The sequence below is a fragment of the Varanus komodoensis genome, unplaced genomic scaffold (genome assembly GCF_004798865.1).
Source record: "Varanus komodoensis strain SLA01 unplaced genomic scaffold, ASM479886v1 scaffold19, whole genome shotgun sequence".
Lineage (NCBI taxonomy): Eukaryota > Metazoa > Chordata > Lepidosauria > Squamata > Varanidae > Varanus > Varanus komodoensis.
Genome location: NW_025335550.1, coordinates 12,808,511 through 12,828,206, shown reverse-complemented (window position 1 = coordinate 12,828,206; position 19,696 = coordinate 12,808,511). Strand labels below are relative to the sequence as shown.

At 53.1% G+C, this 19,696-nt stretch overlaps 1 protein-coding gene across 2 annotated transcripts; it reads right to left on the bottom strand.

Moving 5' to 3' along the window:
* Positions 1-2,037: 2,037 nt before the first annotated feature.
* TAT (tyrosine aminotransferase) lies at positions 2,038-9,199 on the bottom strand. Of its 2 annotated transcripts, XM_044428050.1 has the most exons (12): positions 9,041-9,197; positions 7,338-7,588; positions 7,136-7,240; positions 6,649-6,716; positions 6,302-6,460; positions 5,889-6,027; positions 5,503-5,555; positions 5,076-5,228; positions 4,395-4,523; positions 3,594-3,677; positions 3,274-3,372; positions 2,038-2,494 (listed from the first exon to the last, which is right to left on the bottom strand). In XM_044428050.1, exons 2-12 carry the CDS (start codon positions 7,570-7,572, stop codon positions 2,351-2,353), a joined length of 1,368 nt encoding a protein of 455 aa, XP_044283985.1. In that variant the 5' UTR covers positions 7,573-7,588; positions 9,041-9,197; the 3' UTR covers positions 2,038-2,350. The 2 variants fall into 2 exon arrangements, with proteins under 2 accessions (XP_044283985.1, XP_044283986.1); XM_044428051.1 differs by lacking the exon at positions 6,302-6,460 and having other exon boundaries at positions 9,041-9,199.
* Positions 9,200-19,696: the final 10,497 nt, after the last annotated feature.

Here is a 19,696-nt window from a genome sequence, read left to right as displayed (position 1 = left end):
AGTAGAACATGCACAGGTGGGGCGAGGGCTGCTGCCCTGGTGAGGGCCGCATACCCACCCTGGCAGGCAAAGAGAGGGCCCATGGCCAAGGGAGGTTTCATTTGACCCAGGGACTCCTTGTCCTTGCCAAGGGGAGGCAGTTGGCTGAAGGAGTGTTCCCATTAGTTGTCATCCAAGCGCTGGCCAAGTCACATTCCAGGACTCCTTAGCACTTCTCGGCACCCGCCAGCTCCTTGTTGGTCAATGTCACTGCTCAGTATTTGTAGCAGGCGGTTAACTTTAGCAAGACTGGGTGAAGCCCCACTGTTCTGCCCAAGGAGCCACTTCTCCTCAGAGGAAGGGCTGGGACTCTGACTCTGTGCCTGGTGTCCCGGGTTCAATCTCTGTCTGGGACTGGGGAAGGCACGCAGCCCTTTCAGCCACAGAAAGCTGCCCATGTAGAGAGCACTGAGCTTGGCAGTCCAGTGCAGCAAAGGGGAAGCTTGTGCCAGCCCATTAGCATTTGGGCAAAGATTCTCCTAGAAATGCTGAAATGTCCTCAAGTCCTTGCCTCCAGTTATTTATCTGTTTTATTTATTTAAAACTTTTCTGTACCATCCCTTCACAGATGTCTCAGGACGGCTAGCCTTGCCTGCTCATCCACTGGGCTTCCAGTCTCGACCTACATAGCCTGAGATTAGCAGGCAAACTTTCTAAGAGCACATCTGTGGCGCATCCCTATCTTGGGCATCAGTGGGACTAGGGATAACCAGGAGAAGAGCCTTTCTGGTGGCGGCACCGCAATTGCACAGTGCTTGCTTGGGACGAAGGCTCACCCAGGATCAAAGCTAATGCGCTTCTTGCACCCAGCAAAACTTTATTCTTTCCTTTGTGGCTTTTACAGATCTGCTTGTTCCTTCCCATGTTTCTTTTCAGCATATCATGTTGGATTAATTTGGGTTGCTTCCAGATGAGGATTTATTGTGGAGTCAGTTTGGCTCATTCACTCACATTTTACAGAAGGGCCACGCAGTTTGTTGTCCACTTGCTGTTTCCCCCAGTGCTTCTGGATGGATAACTGTGAGTGCTGCCTTCCAAAGGAATTGTGCAGAGATTTAATCCTTTCCTCAACTGGGTTTTTATTTGTTAGTAAGGAAAACATCAGAAGAAATGGTGGGAGGACACGGGTCACAGATGTGAAATATTGTTGACTGGATCCTCGTAAAATTTGGTGAATGGGGGATTGCACAATAAATGGAAGCAAAAGTTGCTGCTGTGTCCGTTTCTGCTTACCAGTGAAAGTCTGGGAAGGATTTTAGAATAATGCAATTTTCCCCAGGTATGGAAGTGCTTAGGGCTGTTTTCCCATCTTTTTCAAGAGGTGTGGTTTGGATGTGGGCATGGCCTCTCACAATCCAGCATATGTTCAGAACACCCTTTGCAGGAAGCAGCATTTTTATCACTTAAAGAATGTGGCACTCAAAGACCCTATATAGAAATACTGAATTAGCTACTTGCTCTTCGTTTTTACATATATGTTGCATTGTACGGTAGCACTCTTTCAGTAGTATTTCGGTGTTTTATTGGGCTTTCCCCCAAATAATCCCCTATAGGGCTTTTGTACTTCTTATGAATACAGTTAAAATAGTAATAGGAGGATCTGGACAGGCTGTGGAAGTGGGCAGGGGACAACGGGACGGCATTCAATGTGGATAAGTGCAAAGTCTTGCAGTTGGGACACAGGAATCAGGACGGGGAAATGGCTGGAGAGCAGCACTTGTGAAAGGGATTTCATGGTACTTGTCAACAGCAGGCTGATCATGAACCTGCAGTGTGACATGGCAGTTAAGAAGGCAAATGCCACCCTTGGATGTAGACCCCGATACGAGAGCAGGTGTTTGTCTTGCATTTATTCATAGAAAAGGTACAATAACTTATAAACTTCCAGGAGGCCTGGGAGGACCAGGCCAGAGGAGAGTACAGGTGAGCCTCCTTTGTGGCCTCTGCACGAGCAGGAGTCATCTCTGCCTCTGCAGCGGGACAGGACCCCCTGGCTCTGGGCATGGGAGGGCTCCTCGTGGCTCCTGCAAGCTTTCTATATGCCGGAAGCACCCGGTGGGATGGGTGGCAGGCTGCTGAAGGTGGATGCTTGAAGAGGAGGAGTGTCACTGGGGGCTTGCTCAAAGCTGTGTGTTGAGGCTGATGGAGGGGTCGCACCTGGACAAATAACACTGGCTGTGTGTTGCAGGAAAGCGTCACAGCCCCAGCACCCAGTCACGGTGCCGAGGCACTGTGCTGAGTGGGTGTGACAGAGCCCGTAGGAGCTTGGCTCAAGGCGGGTGGAGTGGAGGAACAGGGTGGGCGCCTGAGGCTACTTGTCGCATTCCAGGTCCTGGGCTCCCTCCCCTCCTTGGTAGTGCCTCTGGCAGAACCGCTGGATGCGCTGGCAGGCCTCCACCATCATCTCTTCAGGCACCGTGATCACCACCCGGAAGAAGTTGGGGTACTCAAAGCACTGGTGGGGAGAACAAGAGGGACCTGTTGAGCCAGTATCACCGGTGGGTTGGCTCCTTCCTATTCCTGCTATGGCAGACACTTAGGGGACCCCAGGAAAGAGCCAGTGGCCAGAGGCAGTCAGATGACCATCTCCTCTGCCTTGGAGATACCTCTGCCTCTGCCAGCACTACAGAAACATGCATGTCGGCAGATCTGGATTAACATCTAGTGCTGCCAATCAAGACCTCATGTATCGTGGACCAATTTCCACATCACCGTTGGAGTCCCCAGAAGTACTTTCAAATGCAGGAGTTCCCCTGTCTCTTCTGAAGGGGCATGTTGTTCCTCCTTAGCTCTTTGGTGCTTCCCAGGACTGCAAGGCCCAGATTCGTGTGCCGTGGGCACAACTGCCACTGCAGGCACCAGCCGGGGTTATTTTGCAGTGTCAGAAACAAGGGGTGAGAAGCAAATGTGCTGTGCGCATGTGGCCTGGCCTTTCGCCAAGGCTAACCAGTGCGGGGAGTGTGATGGACGGTGGCGGATGTGGGGCTGGGATCACTGGGGCATCCTGTTCGATCTCCAACAAAGTGGAGGCTGTGCCAGCTGGCACAGAGGTGGTGAGGGCAGGCCTTGGGCCCTCAACCCACCCAAGGCAAGAATGCCCTGAAAGCTGCAGGAATCCAAACGGGAAGGCAGCACAGCCTCCGGGGCAGGGAGAGCCTGGCCTGTTCTTTGCAGGTGGAAGCTTCTTGGGGCGTTGCAGTTCGCCATCCGGCTCTTGAGAGGGAACACACTCACCGTCGCTGGCAGACAGAAGACAGACTGCTCAGCAATGAGTCTCTCAGTGAACTCCACATCATTCTCAAACTCTGGGAAGTGCTCCATCTCAATTCCCACCTGTAACACGGAAGGAGAAGGTGGAGTCAAAGGCTGCCTGGGCATCTTGTATATTTTCTGCCTCCTGCCCTGCTCCACAGAGTCTGAAGGAAAGGCATAGAACTCCCTGCAGCGTGGCAGCCAGGTTGTCTCTGAGCCCACAGAGCAGGCTTGGTCAGGAAAGGGGAGGCGCCGGTCACTTGCAAATGTGCAAGTGCCCCCTGGGATAGGAGACCACTCACCATGAGATACATGGCTCCTGAGGGCTTAACAGGCCGCAGGCCGCAGACAGCAGAAAGGGCCGTGTAGCAGAGGGCAGCGTTGGACTGCAAAGGGCAGAAAGGGAAGAGGTCAGGACAGGTGGCAGGCAGCATCCTTCATGGGGCTCAAGCCTAGTCTGCCCCACAACACAGAAATTGCAATCAACACAAGAATTGCAGGGTGTAATTGGGATTAAGGTATCCCTAGACTAGGAACTGATGGAACTCCTGTGTGCCAGGAACAAGGAACATGTAAGAGGTGCACCCTTTCCTGACTCCGGTCTGTGCCTCTGGTCTCCTGAAACCACAGCCCTTTCTTTGATATGTTAATTGGGGTGCTGAAGGATGTTTGTGCTGTTTCAGTGCTGGTTCTTTCTGTTACTGATATGCTTTGGATTGCTTCTTCATGACCTGTCTTACTTACTTACTTACTTGAATATTTCTGTACTGCCCATTCCCATAGGCTCTGGGTGGTTTACAAGAGACAAGCTCCTATGTTTTGGCTAAGATTTTGTAGTTAAGCTGCCCCGAGTTTCTACGCAGACGGTCAGCTGCAGGAGGAGATACTGGGGGGTCTCGCTTGACCCATGGATGCCCTGCATGGGCCCCACAGGAGTTGCATCCCATGCTGTGGAAGGTCTACATGAGACCACTGCGTCCGTCACTCCGGCATTTCCTTGGCTTTTGCCTCCTTCTGCCAGGGTTGGCCTGCTTCCCCAGCACCGCTTGTTTCTTTTCTTCAACTTGTACGTGCACAGATTGCAACATGTCCGTGGGGCATACCTTAAGAAAGCTGAGTGTATTGTGGTAGAATTCAGAGGAGGTTTGGTGGAGGATGCGTCCGAGAGCTCCCTGGACGACCGTGCAGGGTCCCAGGATGCGCTGACTCAGCCTCAGGAGGCCGTCCCTGATCTGGAGAAGGTGTAAAGGAGAGCTCAGTGAAGGGTGGTACCGTCTGTCCCCACAGTGCACAGTTGCCGGAAGCTCCCTCAAGCACACAGGCCAACCTTCAACGTGCGCCTGCTAAAGTCAGGGGGCCTCCAGCTCACTCCAGCGAGGAAGCTGTGCATTGCTGAGCACGGAGCCGTCACGGGCATGTGTGGCCCTCTTGTTTGCTTTGCACACTGTTCTGTGGGCCTCTACAGAGGCAAAGAGGACCCCAAACCACCTCCTCCTGCTTAGTGCCCCCTGAGGAGGGTTTGGAGAGAGTTTCCCTGCCCAGGCCTCTTCAGAAGTGTGGGAGGGGGCATGCTGCCACCTTGACACCCCAGCTTAGAGGAAACCACAAGTGCACACTGAGGCAGAGCTGAGATGGGATGTTGGCCCAGGCCTCAGAGACCTGCTGGGAGGCAGCTCGAGCTGGGAACTACTCTACCACTTGGTTTTTGGCTCCCTCAGAGCAGCTGCCATGCCAGCAGCAGAAGCCCAGGAGAGCAGTGCAGCAATAGTGCGTGACTTCCTTACCTCCTTTCCAAAGATGTCCCGGCGATCATGTATAAGGATCCAGCCCATTCTCCAGCCTGGCACCAGCCACCGCTTGGCTAGGCCTCCACATGACAGAATGGGCACATTGGTGCTGAGTTTGGCAAGGGACTCATATTTGCAGCCTTCAAACACCTGGGAGAAGAGATAAAGGGGTCTGATGGAGTACTTATGTGAGCACTTTAAAACACCCCGCCCCAAGCCTGTCCAAGCTGGAATACACTGTGCACGGCAGACTCCTTTCCAAGGGAATTCTTTGGATCCAGTACAGTGGACCCTGATTCCAGGAGAAGATGGAAGTCCAGCCATCTCATGAAAGGGTGCGTAGAGGCAGCAAGGTCTCAGGGGAACAAGGGTGTTGCCTGCTTTGCTTTCCCTTCCAGCAGGCCCTCGCTGACCCCTCACTCACCATATCTGCGTAGATTTCATCAGCCAGGATGGGGATGCATTGCCTAGAGGCCACTGGGCAAGACATGAAAAAAGAGCCCAGTCAGTCACCCAAGTCTGGACAGGACAGGGCAGGAAACTCCAGGAGGGCAGCCCCCAAGCCTCAGGCTTATGATCAAGGGGACGCTTCCTCTGCCATGTGGCCCAGAGCATCCCCAGAGGATGTGGCAGAACCAGTCCATAGAAGAGGGGGCAGGGGCCCAGATAAAGCACCTCTACAGCGCCGTGGCAGGCCAGGAAGAAGAGGCTGCCCATTTGTTGGTTATCAAGGCTCCTTCCTTATCACAATGAAACAGCCCAGAGTTTGGCCAGGAAATCTCTAGAGAAGCCGGTAAACAGGTATCTCACCTGCCAAGATCTTCTGGAGGTGGCTTCTGCTAAAGACAGAGCCACAGGGGTTAGACGGGTTGTTCACAATCAGGCAAGCTGTCTTGTCATCCACCAGTGACTCCATTTGTTTCAGGTCAATTTCCCAGGACTTCTCTGGCTGAAAGTGGAATGCAAGGAACACCTCTTGCACTGGCTTGGCACCAGAAGACAAGCTACTGTGAAAGGAGCAGGCCTGCTAGTTGGCCAGGATCCCACAGCTGCTCCCTGCCTGGATTTGGGGCCCAGTCCAAAGAGCCAGAGGGCAATGGGGAGCACTCCCCCTCAGGCTGTGAATCCAGGGCCCCAACTGAGCTCTGCAGAGAGATATGGGCAAAAAGCCCCTGCCAGGGTGCATCTGCTCGTCACACTGCTCGCTTCTACTCCCAGCTTACCAAGAGGTTGTAGAACTTGACCTCAATCCCCAGGGAATGAGCTAAGGTCTTGTAGAGGGAAAAGCCAGGACGTGGCACCAGGACATTCTGCCCAGGGTTGGCCAGCACAGTGAGGGCCAGTTCGATGGCCTGGCTGCAGCCACTGGTCAGGATCACGTCCTGCAAAGAAGGGTGCAGGCAGCTATGAGCTGGCCGAACAAGCTGAGGCCACAGGAAAAGGGGAGCCAAGAACCCGGAGGGGGAGGGCCCTTTTGACCAGTCCAGCTACAGGCTGAAGCAGCACGGGAGCAGGAAGGGGCTCCCTTGTCTCTGTGGCCCTTCCCTTGAGCCTCCCCCTGCAGTGTTACCTGTGCTTCCAGAGGGGCCTCTGGGGAGCTGTAGTAGCCTGCAACCACCTCTCTGCAAGATAGATACCCTGTGTAGTGTTGGAGGGAGAGCTGAATGAATGTCTCGCACTTTGCTGGACCTTTCAAGGCCCCGAAGTGGGAGATGCTGGGCCCACTCAAGCGTGGCGCCCTCCCCGCACATGCATGCACCGAGGAAAGTGGCAGTGTGGTGCTGCTGCCAGGTGCTTGTCCCACTGACTTGAGCTTCCAGGTGACGTCCCAAAAAGCGACCCATCATGTTGGGGCTCGGGGCTCTTGCAGAGAACCTCTGGCTCACTGCCTTCCAGCCCAGCTCTCCCACAGGTGTGAGCTGCAAAGCCGCCTCAGGGAAGTGCCCTTCCCTTGGTGCCTTTTGTGGGAACTCCTGGTGACCCCCTGGGTCTTATGCTGCTGCCCTTCCTGGCTCAGGCTGATGCGCTCTCCCTTTCTGGAGAGCCCAGGGACTTACCCACAGAAGGTGCGTAGCCATCGTATCTCCCCGAGTTAAGAGCTTCCTTCACTGCCTCTGTGACCTCGCTGTCTGTAGGAAGGTTCCCAAAGACGGTTGGGTCTCCTGTGGAGAGAGAGAGGATCAGCCTCATCGGCTGCACCGAGGCAGCAGTCAGGCACGCCGGCGTCCCACTGCCCTTCTTTCCTGCCACCTCACTTACCTATGGACAATGAGATGAGCGGCTTCTGAGGATTGGGCTCCACTTTCATGCTATCCACTATTGCTCGGATGGGGTTGAACGTTCTCTTGGACATGTCAGAGGCCCGGACTGCCCAGTGGGGCTTGCGGCCTTTTGCTTTGCCTAAAGAGCTGCCCTTTCCACAGAGGTTGACGTGGACATCCAGGAGGGAGGGCAGGGCAGTGTTGCTGTTCACCTGGATCAGATAGGAGTCCATCGCCAGAAAGAAGAGTCTGCGCAGGAGAAGCAAGAAACAGGCAAAGGTTTGCCCAGGAGCCATGCCATCCGCTCGTACCTTGTGGGGCTCTGCCTAAGCCGCCGCGGTTCAGCAGCAGCACAGCCAGAGCAAACGTGGTGACAGCAGTGCAGCTGGGCCTGAGCGGGGAAATACTGATTTGCCCTCTGATCCCATGTGGGGGAGGACTTCGACTTTCGCCTGGCATTGAGGGGCGAGGCTTCTCCTGGTTAACCTCCAAAGAGCTACATGGGGATGCTGAACAAGCAGAGCCATGAATCCAGCAGCATCTGCCCCGCGCCTGCTGCTCAAGCTGTCATCTCCACCTGCCCGCACTAGGTGAAAGGTCCAGTAACTAAAAGATTGAATGAGGCATGTGCAACCCCTTGTCAAAACAAGGTAAAATGCATTTACAGAAAAAGATGAAGGCCAGAAGGGAACGTGTCCTTTTCAGGATTCGTCATTAGGTAGTCTTGCCATTTCTGGTGCCATGGGCATGATCCAAGACTGGAGAGCCATGGCATCTCCTTGCGGAGGTGATCTCAATCAGTGGCTCCCTTTCTTGCTTGGGGTGCAAGAGGAGCCCAGTAGGCCAGGAGGAGAGGCACTCTGCTGAGACCTGTTCTCCCATCTTCAGAGAATCGGCAGTGCACAGCTAGAGGGAGCGGAGGCCACAGTGCATGGAGATGGGGCAAAAGCAGCCATGACAGCTGGGCAGCAGGGGCTGTGCCAAGGAGCTGCCAGAGCCAGACACAAAGGTGGGGAAGCCAGCCACGCACACTGCGCTGCTGCCCCTGCCTGCCCGGCTCGTGGGAGCGCTGAGCCGCCCTCTGGGGGCTCTCCCTCTCCTGAGTTACAGTCCAGAGCACAGCAGACTGGCTGCAGGTACCAGCAGGCCCCTTCTTCTCTGCAGTAGCCAAAAACTGGCTCACTGCTCCAGAAGTGTTTTCTCCCTGTGCGGGCCCCTGACCCTCTAGCCCAGGTCTTCCCTTTTTCACCCCCATGGGCTGTGCAGATGGTCTCCTGTGGGGTGCACACAGGTAGGGTGTGGTTCATCAGAAGAATACCCAAAGTACCAAAGTGCGGCCTCATCTGGAAACACTGCTGCTCTCAGCAGTGGGTGCCTCATTCCCATTAGTGGGCTCCGTCACCAGCACTCTCTCTTGGGGGCTTCCAGAGCTCTTGCCGCCCTGCCTCATCCATGTAACTTGCTGAGTGATCCAGCTGACGGGGTCATCTACTTGCCACTGCACCTTCTTTTTCGCCTCTCCCATCTTCTTTGTGCCACAGAAACCAGTTCAGGAGGAAAAGCCCAGATAGCTGCTCCAGGTCTGCAAGCCCTCCCTCTTTCGGGAAGCCCACCCTCCAGCTGGATTGGCCATGCCATCACCAGCTTGGTGCTGACCCTTCCGGACTTCCCAGTGGCTGGTCCCACCGTGAAGGATCTTACCTGAGACACCCAGAGGGGTGGCTGCAGCTCACTGGTTGCGGAGGAGGCTGAGGTGCTCTGGATGAGCCTGGCTACCCTCTTTGCCCACTCTGACACTGCTGAATGGGAAGATCGGTGCCTGCCTGATTGTGTGGGGGCCCTTTTATGCACAACGGCCAGCCAGTAGCCAGCCGCAGCCCCATCATTGGTCTTGTGCCGAGAACTGGGAGTCAGCCGGGAGAACTTTAGCCATTGGCTGATAGGGAGGGTTGCACTCCCCACCCAGACACCCCACAGCCAAGCCACATCCTGGCTCCAAAAGCTGTCTGCACATTAACTCTTTCACAGAAGGGCCCTCCTGTCCCCTTGTGCTTCCCGGAGTTATCCACTACCTCTTCGCAATAGAGGGCTTGCAAGGCTCCTCCAGGTATAAGGATCCAGCTCATTCTCTGGCCCAGCACCAGGCATGGCCAGAGACAGGGCCTTGGGTGCTGGGGAGAGAAGCCACAATGCCCACATGAGGCTCAGGAGCTCAAAGGGTTAACTCTATCACTGCAGCTGTGGTCCAAGGTTCCCTCTGGCAGGCAAGGCCTATCGGGAGCAATCAGCCAGGCCCCTCCAGTTCCACGTTGCCGAACTTCCCAGTGGGCCCCAAGTGTGCCCCTCCGACCACCCTTGCCCACAGCTCAGCAAAGGCACCAAAGGCAGCCGCCAAACAAGGGCCTACTCCCCACTCCAAGCACAGCCAGCTGGCCTGTAGGAACCCCACCATCTTCAGCAATGCAGCCCCCTTAGTGGTGGGGAGGGAGCAGCCAGCTCAACTGAGGCAGCAGAGGAGCACTGCAGGTAGCGAATGGCACCCCCTGCACCCGATGCTCTTTCCAGGGGCCTGGGAATGCATATGCACCCAGTTCTGTACCTGGCATTGGCCCAGGGAAGAAGCCAGCACTGAAATGGTGCGGCAGGGGGAGAAAAGGGTGCTTGGAGAGCTGCCAGAGGGGCCAGCAGTGGTCTTCTCCCGTGGTCCGCCATGGGATTGCCTCAGCCAGCCCTGGCCAAGCCAGTGCCCTCTCTGCCTGTGGCCACTTCCTGGACACCACTCCCTCTGCTTCTTGGCACTGGAGACTGCTCCCCACCCCACCCCACCCCAGCCCTGCTGGGCCGGAACAGCCTGCCTTCCTTGCTGGGACCCTGGCACCTCCTGCCACATGAGCAGACTGGATGCTGACACCCCAAGAGAGGGAGGGGTGGCCTTGAGACACTACCCTCCCGCCCCGCCTTCTGCACCTGCCTGGCAAGCAGTCCTGTCTTCCTCCTGCCAAGCTGACGCAATTCCATTTGCCTGTGCCCATTACCGTCAGTGCTGCTGCCTGCGAAGAGAGATTGGGAACTGCACTGGGGCCAGCAGAGTGCCATTCTGTTTTTGTAAGGGATTTGTAAGTATCTCTCATGCTTAGATCCAAAGACATTTCAGACGTCTTGGAAACAGAACACTCAACAGAATACCGCTCCCAACCACAGTCTACCCAGGCACCACAAGTACAATCTGAGACCCGCTTCTGATGGCCTCTGAAGGAGGCTTGCGTGGTGGAAACAAGCAAAGGGGCCTTCGAGGAAGAGGTCCCCCACCCCACGTTATGGAACAGGCTCTCCTCTGTGGCCTGCCTGATGCTAATTTCAATATCATTTTGGTGTCAGGTTAAGACTGTCCTCTGTGATAAGGTATTTAGCTAGCTTTAATTTTATATTTGAGTGCTACAAGATCAGAGAGGAGCAGAGCTGGAAGAGGCCAGCAAGGCCATCTGGTCCAAGACCCTGCTCTGTGCAAGACAGTTAAAGCACCTCTCAAAGAGAGCTGTCAAACTGCATGCTGAATGCCTCCAGTATGGGAGAGTCCACAGGCACCCCAGGTAATTGCTTCTGTTCCAGGTATTTCCCAATGTCATCCGGAATCTGGCTTCCTGTACCTTGAACCCATTATTCCATGTCACACTCTGGAACGATCAAGAAGAGATCCTGGCCCTCCTCTATGTGACCAACTTTCAAGTACTTGAAGAGTGTTGTCATATCTCCCCTCAGTCTTCTCAGGGCTAAACATGCCCAATCTTTCACTCTCTCCTTGTATGGCCTTGTTTCCAGTTCCCTGAGCCTCTTTGTTGCCTTACTCAGAACCTTTTCAAGTTTGTTTGCATCTTTCTTAAACAGTGGTGCCTAGAACTGCACAGAGCACTTAAGAGGAAGCCTGACCAGATTTCAGTAGGGAGAAACTAGCGCTTAATGTGTTTTGGAGGTGATATCTCTATTATTTCCACTTCCACAACCAAATAATTAATACAAACATTGAATAGCATTGGGCCCAGGACTTAACCCTGTGAAACCCCACTTTTTACTTCTCCCAGTAGGAGAAGATGTCACTGTTTAGCATTCTTTGAGTCTGATTCTGTAGCCAGCCGTGGATCCATTTGATCCTTGCTCCATCTAGCTCACTTTTAGCTAATTTGCTAATCAGGATATCATGAGGCACTTTGTCAAAAGCTTTGCTGAAGCTGATAGATTATGTCCACAGGATTCCCAGACTGATGCCAGGCTGACTGGTTTGTAGTTCCCAGGTCTTCCTTTTTTCCTTATTTGAAGATAGAGACAGCTTTAGCCCTCCTCCAGACATCTGACACTTCCCCTGTCCTCCATGATTTCTCAAAGGTAGGAGGCAGTGGTTCTGAGTGTTCTTCTGAGAGTCCCTTTATTATCCGAAGATGCTGTTCATCAGGCCCTGGAGATACGAACTTCTTCCAAGTAATGAGGGTGTTCCTTGACCATTTGTCCATCAATCTCAAGCTGCAATCCTGCTCTGCAGCTTGTACTTCGCCTTTGCCAAAGAGGAGACAATCTCCCGGGAGAAGTACAAACTGAGCATGTCTGCCTTTTCCTTTCCACATGTGATCGTTTTGCCATCCTGACTGAGTAGCTGAAGCACCTTTTTTTCTCTTTTACTATGCATGTGTCCATCACTAACTTCAGTTCTTTTTCAACTTGAGCCTTCCAGATGCCATCTCTGCAGTTCTGGCTACCTGCCTGCACTCTCTTCCTTGCAGCCCAGCCTTTCTTCCTCTCCCCATATGTGCCCTTTCTCATTTTCAGGTCGTCTCTAACCTCTTTGTGAAGCCAGATTGGCTTCTTCTTTGATCTCCTACTGGTTTTTTAATTGTTTTTAATGGTTTGTGTTTCAGTAGCTTAACAGGTCGGATGGTTAAATCTGTGTAAGCTATCATTGCTTTTAAAGTGTGACTCTTAGATTTTGCATTATGTTTTATGATGCTTTTATTCTTATCAGTATTTTATTTGGGATTTATGTGTTGTTGTAAAGCACTAAGAGAGTGTTGACATTGGGCAGTACAGAAATAACATCAATAATATTTTATTATTTCTAATTTCACCTTCAGAAGGGTTGGAATATCTTCCTGTGCGTGTAACTCAAGAACAACCAGTGGCTCACCTGTCCAGGGTCTCAGGAGGTTCCCAGCTTGCTCCCCAGCAGCATCTGCAGGGAGGCCTGGGAAACTCTTGCCTGAAAACCTGGCGGAAGAGTCATGGATGGCAGGGAGAGTGGGTAAGGCAGCGCAGTGGCTGGGGTCCCACATGGAATGAGGGAGTGTCCGATGCTCCTAAAAGACGTCCTGTGTCCCTATCCTTGGTGATTTCTCTAGGTTAAGCCAAAAGAAATCAATTAGAAGCGTTCTGCAGCTGGATCAGGCCAAGCAGTCAGCCTGGCATTCTGTTCAGGCAGTGGCCCACGGGACACCCACAAGCTGGGCGTCTTCCCGTCCCCGGCAGCCACTAGAACTTTCCTCCTGTGGTGGGTGGTGGTGGTGGTGGTGGTGATGGAGTTCAGCTGGGACTGACTATGAACTAAAGCTGCCCTCCTCCATGCACGGTCTCAGTCCAGCGCCGAGTAAAGAAGCGTCCGCTGCACACGGGCTGGGTATATGAACAGCGCCATGGATAGTTTGCTTCGGAGGGCCTCGATCTGTCCCCAGAAAGCCATCCATCTTTGTGGCTGCACTTCCACTGCCCGGAGAGGGGGCCAGGCTCTGGGGCCAGCTCAGCTCCTGGGGTCTGCTGAGAGCAGCTTGTCTTCCTGACCTGAAGGATGTCTCTCCGCACAGCAAAGGGGAATATTTCCTCAGGCAGCTGCCTTTCGCTCGTTCCCCAGTGCTGAGGGCTGGATCCATAACAACGCCATTCAGCGCTTGAGGGTCCTTCGCTGACGTCTGATGCAGACTGGGGAGTGGGGTCAAGGCAGCAGGTGCCTCCCCGTGCCAGCAGGGCCCACCTGCGGCTTGGCCTTTCCTCCTAGGATGAGCTGGTGGGTGGCGGGTGGCCACCACAAGCAGTTGTGTAATGGAGACTGGAGCCCCTGATGGCAGCCCTCCCTGCTCCCTGCTTTGAAGCCAAAGTCAATATTGGCTGATTTCTTCACTGCTGTTTGCCTGGTGCTTTCACATTCTCTTCCACTTGTGTGGCCTGCTGTGTTGCAGCCTCTGCCCTCCTTGCCTCCATGGCCTTGGAGCTGTGGGATATTCAGCAAACATGGGGCAGTGCTCTCCTGACTTCAGTGGGTAACGTCACATTGATGTGATCGCCGGGTGTGGAGCTGACACCTGTCCCACCCCCTGCCCCTGGCGCTCCCCCAACTCCACCCAAGGCTCACCCTGCCCTGGACTGTCAACCCACAGGCGTCCTCAAGGGCCACTCTGAGCCAGCACATTGTCCTCTTGGCCAGCAAGAGAAACCGTATCCCAGCCTGCAGGAACAAGCCAGCAGTAGCAAATGGAATGTGCCCAGCTGCTTGGGGCAGGCCAACATCCTTCCTCACCTACCGGGTAAAACTCCTTTCTCCCGCATGGCTGGGAATGTTCTCCTCCCACAAGGGTACTTACTTCCCTGCCGTGCTTTGCCCCACCCTGCCTTGCATTCGCTTAGATAGCAGGGGGCCATTCTGAACAACTTAGACCCAGCCTCTGAGCTGGAAGCTGGATTCACACTGGAAGGAAAAATCTCACAGATGCCCTAAGGCCCTCTGGAATCCTGAAAGGAATCCATGGTGTTTGGCTTCCAGAAGTTGCGGGAAAGGATCTGGAAGCCTCACAGGAGAACTGGAAGCTAAAGCCCTTCTGTCTGAATCATGCTTCTTAAAACTCATCAGCCTTGATGTGTGCAACCAAAAGGAGAGATCCCATTTCAGAGGATCCCACGGCATCCAGCAGCAATTCTTCCTTCCATGTCTACAAACATTTCTGATTATCCTGGACAGCTTCTGGATCCCTTTGTACTGGGAACTGGTAGATTTCTAAGCTGGCTATGAAAATTATGCCATAAAAATTGTGCAAGTCTTTTAGCTCTTATAAGACTCTTTGTTCATTTAGAAACATAGAAAGCCAGAAGAGGCCTCCTGAGCCATCTAGTCTGACCCCTGCCACAAACCAGCTTTGCTCATCTGATGTCCAGCCTGTGGGTGCCCAGTCTTTCCTTGAACGCCCTCACTAATGGGGCCTCCACCACCTCCCACGGAAGCCCATTCCTTATCCTGGGGGTTAGACGCCAGGTTCTAACCCCTACTGAGCCATGAAGCTTATTGGGTGGCTTATTTTCAGTCGACAGGGTTGTGAGGTTAGAATGGAGGGGAGGGGATGCTCACATACAGCACCTTGGGCTCATGGAGGAAAAGTGGGATCTCATACTAGTAAATGAATAAACACCATGAGAAACAAGCAATTTCTCTAGGCATGTGTTGAAGAAGCACTCCTAAAACTGCAAATTTGTTACATCAGAAACAAAATTCCTAGGATATAATATTCTTAACCAAAAATGAGTTAATAATGCCTGATGCAACAAGTGCAAAGATTGTGGTTGAAATGCTTTGTTCAAAGAACAAGGCTGATCTACAAAGATTTCTAGGAATGACCACTTATCTAGCACTGTTCATTCCAAACACGACAATGACAACAACACTGGTAGAGTTGTTGCTCCAGATTTTACATTGCCTCACCATAAACCAGCGTTCAAGCAGTTAAGTTAAAGGTGCTGTCCACAAAAATCCTGGTGATGCATTGTTATCATTGGAAAGTACCAGGAATTGTGTCTGCAAATTCCGGGGGTCAGTGGTCACATAAACACCCATTTTCTGAGGCCATGGAAGGTGGGGAGGAAGAGGCCAGGTGACTCTCCTCGGGCAGGGTGCTGCAAAGCTTGGGTGCTCCTACCAAGTAGTCCTTGTCCATATGCAGCGTCTGCATGCCAAGCACAGGGCAGGTCCTCTGCCAGCTATCAGTGCATGGTGGCAGGAACAATGGGGAAGACCATCCCTTGGCAATTGTGCTTGGATGCTCAGGAAAAAGTGGCTGTGAGAAGAGTCCAGTCACCAATGGGGATGTGGTTCAGAAGCTCTTTGCCTAATGCACTTCCAAGAATCCAAAGATGGATTCTTCTAACACTGTAGAGAATAGTATAAAGCAAATAGACAATCAGTTAACCAGGCTAAGAAAAGTTAATGAGATTTGAAGGTGTTAATGTTGCTCTACAGTTCAAGATACCTTATTTGCCGGTCTTCAGAAATGTTGAAATATATTCTGCAAATGGTCAAAGGATTGTTTTGTAGGGATTTTCAGCTGTGTTTTTTTTAATTCCTTTTGTTTCTAAGAGCAAAGGAAACATTTGGGTTCTTCCATATTAGAACACCCAAAGGCCCCCTGCTCTCTTGCTGTCAACTGCCACTGCTGAGAAGGTCAGGGAAAGAGGAAGCAGAAGCCCTTTCATTTGTTCAGATCCAGCACCAAAACCTGCTGAACTTTGCAACTAAAAATCTAGTACCCAACTTTGCATTGTGCCCACCTCTCTTCCAATTCTCTTTCTTTTTGAGTTGGGTCTTTTAGATTGTAAACTTTATTTTTCATCTCTTTAGATTGCAAACTACTTTATTTCTCATCTGTGTAAGCTACTTAGGGGCCCTTTGACTGAAAGGCTAGAAAGAGAAAAAAAAAGGAAGCTAAAGGGGTCACAGTTGATGAGAAGAAGCATTATGTTGTCAATTGCCCAGATAACCATACTGTCTATGAGGCAGTATAGAAATGAATGGTGGTGGTGAAACTGATTGCTAATGATGTTTTATTAATTCTGCCCACCACACAGTCAATTCTGGGGCAAAAATACCCTAATTATGAGGTTTCTAAAAGCATGGAGTTGAAGGGCAATTACATCAAACTTGAACTAAGGGTATGTTTCAAGCCTTCAAAATAAAACTATCTCAGAAGTTGGTCTAATCTTACGCTAAAGTCAGGCAGCTTTAAACACCTGGCAGTTCTACCAAAACTATGCAACTCCATGGAAGGAACCTACATATTTTGTTAATTAGAATCAGTAGTATAATTATATCCCTGCACATCCAAGGCCTTTTAACCCGCACACCACCACAATAAATAGGTGCTCTTGTCTTTCAGATTCAGAGGATTATGAAAAAATCTCTTGTGCTTTTCTGCTCCTGTCCTCTTTGTTCCCTCTTACAGTTCCCTGGACAATCACAGCAGGGGCATGTGCTCCCAACATTTTCCTGCCCCAGCCCAGTGGTACGGGACATAAAAAAGAGGCGCATGCCTTTGTCCTAACCCTCACCCATACCCCCTGCGAGAGGCTTGACAAAGAGTCAGGGCACCTTTTCCCAGGCTGCAAGCTGGACTGAGAGATGGGAGTGTGTTATGAGAAAGGGGGAAATACACCATGTTGAAAAGAGCCACCCTCTCTGTGACATGCAGGAGATGGAGATACGGCCAAGACCTTGACCAGCTGTTACTGGACTGCACCCCACCAAGTCAAACAGACCCTGCTTCCAAACAAAATTACAAGTTGTACTTGAACAAACACTCATATGCAGAGCTTTCTGCAGCTGCTCTCTCCTCCGGCCAGAAGCACGGGGCTTGTCCTTAACTGCTTGCTCGTTCCTCCAAGGAACCACAGGCTATTCAGGCTGAATCCGGCAGAGAATTCAATGGCTCAGAGCGGCAGAAAGCCAGCTCAGAAGGACCATGCCAAGACACATTTACTTGCCAAGTGAGGTCTAAACCAGGTCCAAACCAGTTATGGCCCAAGGAGAGAGGCCTTGTTTGGGACACCTGTTTCCAGGAACAGGCCTGCTGGAGGGTGATGTCTCTTGGAAGGGAGGATGGCCCCCGTCAGTCCCCATGTCACACTGCACCTAGCCCCTGATCCTGCTCATGCACAAAGAAGGTCAGTTTTGCAATCTGACTCAGGAAGAGATGTTGATGAGAAAGGAGCATCATTTGGCAAGTTTACCGGTATCTCATTGCCTTTAAATGTTCCAGAGGAAAGCAAAGGGCATGTTCCAAAACCCAGTTCCAGGAAATCTGCTCCAGAATGTGTACATAGACCTGCTAATCTGAGGTTAACTCTTTGTGCATCTGATGAAATGGTCTAAGACTGCAAATGCTTCTGCTTAAAGTTACATTTTAGTCTTTGAGGCGGCACAAACCCCTTTGTTGGTTTTGTTGCAACAGACGCTCTCTCTGGAGGACGGCTGAGGCTTCCTCTCACTCCCTCTTCCATCCGGCTGTGATGAAGAGTTTTTTGTCCTAAGCAGCTCAGTAATAGTAGTACCATCATGGAGCATGGCCTGGGCCTGGGCCTGCCTTGTCCTCCCAAGTGGATGTGGGAGGGCCAGTGTGGCGTAGTGGTTAAGAGCATGGGACTGGGACTCGGGAGATCTGGGTTCTAGTCCCCGCTCGGCCATGGAGTCAACTGGGTGACTTTGGGCCAGTCACAGACTCTCAGCCCAACCTACCTCACAAGGTTGCTGATGTGGGGATAAGATGGAGGAGGAGAATGATGTGAGCTGCCTTGAGTCCTTTGTAGGAAAAAGGCAGGATATAAAATCGAAAATATAAAATATATGTGTCAGGAAATTTCAGAGTGGCAGCCAAAGCCCCTACAGGGACCGGATAAGTTCTGGCATCCATCCTTTCATGCAGTAAAGAAAAGTGCAGCACTTCCCACAGGCTCTTGCTTACCTGAGACTGCAGCAAGGGTGCCTTCCAAGAGCTCTGCTCCTGAGAACAGGAGCCACTACGGCTGCCAGTGGCTTTGGCACGCCCTCAGCGTGGCCAGCAAGAGCACCCTGGGGCTGCCAGTGCTGCAGGAACCTACTTCTGGTTTTCTGTGCGACTATCAACAGATGCACAGCTGGATCTGAGGGAAAATATAGCTTGATTGCTTGTTCTGGGGAACTTAAAATGAGCACATAGAGCCAGCCCAGTGGGCCCAGCTCTTCTTGTCTTGCTACCTAGAGTGAACAAGAGAAAACAGAAGCAGCTTCCTCTTTACTCCCTTTCTCCCAGCAGCAGCATCCAGAGGTGGCACTCAGGGGGGATGGGGTTGTTTTGGGGATCCACCCTTCCTATGCTGTGAAATGAGTGAAGAGGTGGGTGGGTGGCTTGCTAGCACCCAGTTGCTCCTTAGCCTGCCCCTGGGCTGGCTTTTCCCTTCCCGCAGCTTTAAGAACTGGCTGGACTGCAGCTCAGCTCCTTGCCTGCTGAACAGGAAGCTTTCAGGTCGGCTGTCCGACCTCCAGCAGCTTTGCAGGGCAGAGGAGCATTCAGCCCGCCCTGCAAGGAGCTTCAGCCTTGGGTGCACCGTGCACCTGTTTCCTCGGCTTGCTCCTGTCCTCCAACGATGACGGTGCACTTAGCTGAACTCTCTCCTCCCTATCAGTCCCCCACTCCTCAAAGAACTAGAAGAACCGTTTCAGAGGAGAGTGGGGTATGAGGCAGGGCCATCTTACCGCATGGGCCTGATGGGCACTTGCCCGTGGGCCCCATACTAATCCATGTATGTTAACCCTTGGAAAATTGGAAAACTTCCAAAATTAACAGTAGTTGTAGTTGTCGTAGGGCACCAGTACACTGCTTTGCCTGGGGCCCATAATGCTGTTAAGATGGCCCTGGTATGAGGGACACTGGGTGTTGCTTTCCTGTTCTGACCCTTTGTGGGTGTTCCTCTCCAGGTCTCTCCGATTTCAAAGTACTTTGGTCCCCTTCCCCCGGAGGCAGCCCGTTCGTGCACGGCTGCGGGAGAAGCTGCATTCGCAGCGCACCCAGTGAGGCTAAGCAGGAAGGGTCCCTGCGGTCCGCGGCAAGGGAGCGGTTGCAGAGGGAGGCGCAGCTGCGGCCCCGGCTACCTCGGGACTCGAAGGCTGCTGGGAGGCTCGGGGGATCCAGGCGCGGTCTGCAGGAGCGGCGCCTGATAGCCTCTTGCCCGGACGTCCGACGGCCGCCCCAGTCGCGCCCGTCGAGTGTGCGGCGGCCGGGGCTGCAGGCAAGCGAGGCCGCCTTTCTGCCCAGCCGGCCGGCAGGTGCGTCCGTGGGACGCGGAGGCCAGGCTGGAGCGGGAGCCGGGCCCCGCTGCTGCGAGCGGGTGCAGGGAAGCCGAGGCCGGCGAAGCCGGGCGGTGCCAGAGGCTCACGGAAGCTGGACGCCGCCCGCCTGGGCCCGCCTTCCGCAGAGCCCGGCGGGGCCGATCAAGGTGCAAGCGGCGCGGCGGCGGCGACGCAGCCCCGCATGGCGGCGGCCGAGGAGGGGCGGCGGGCGGCGGCCCGGCGCGGGGAGCGGGCCCCGC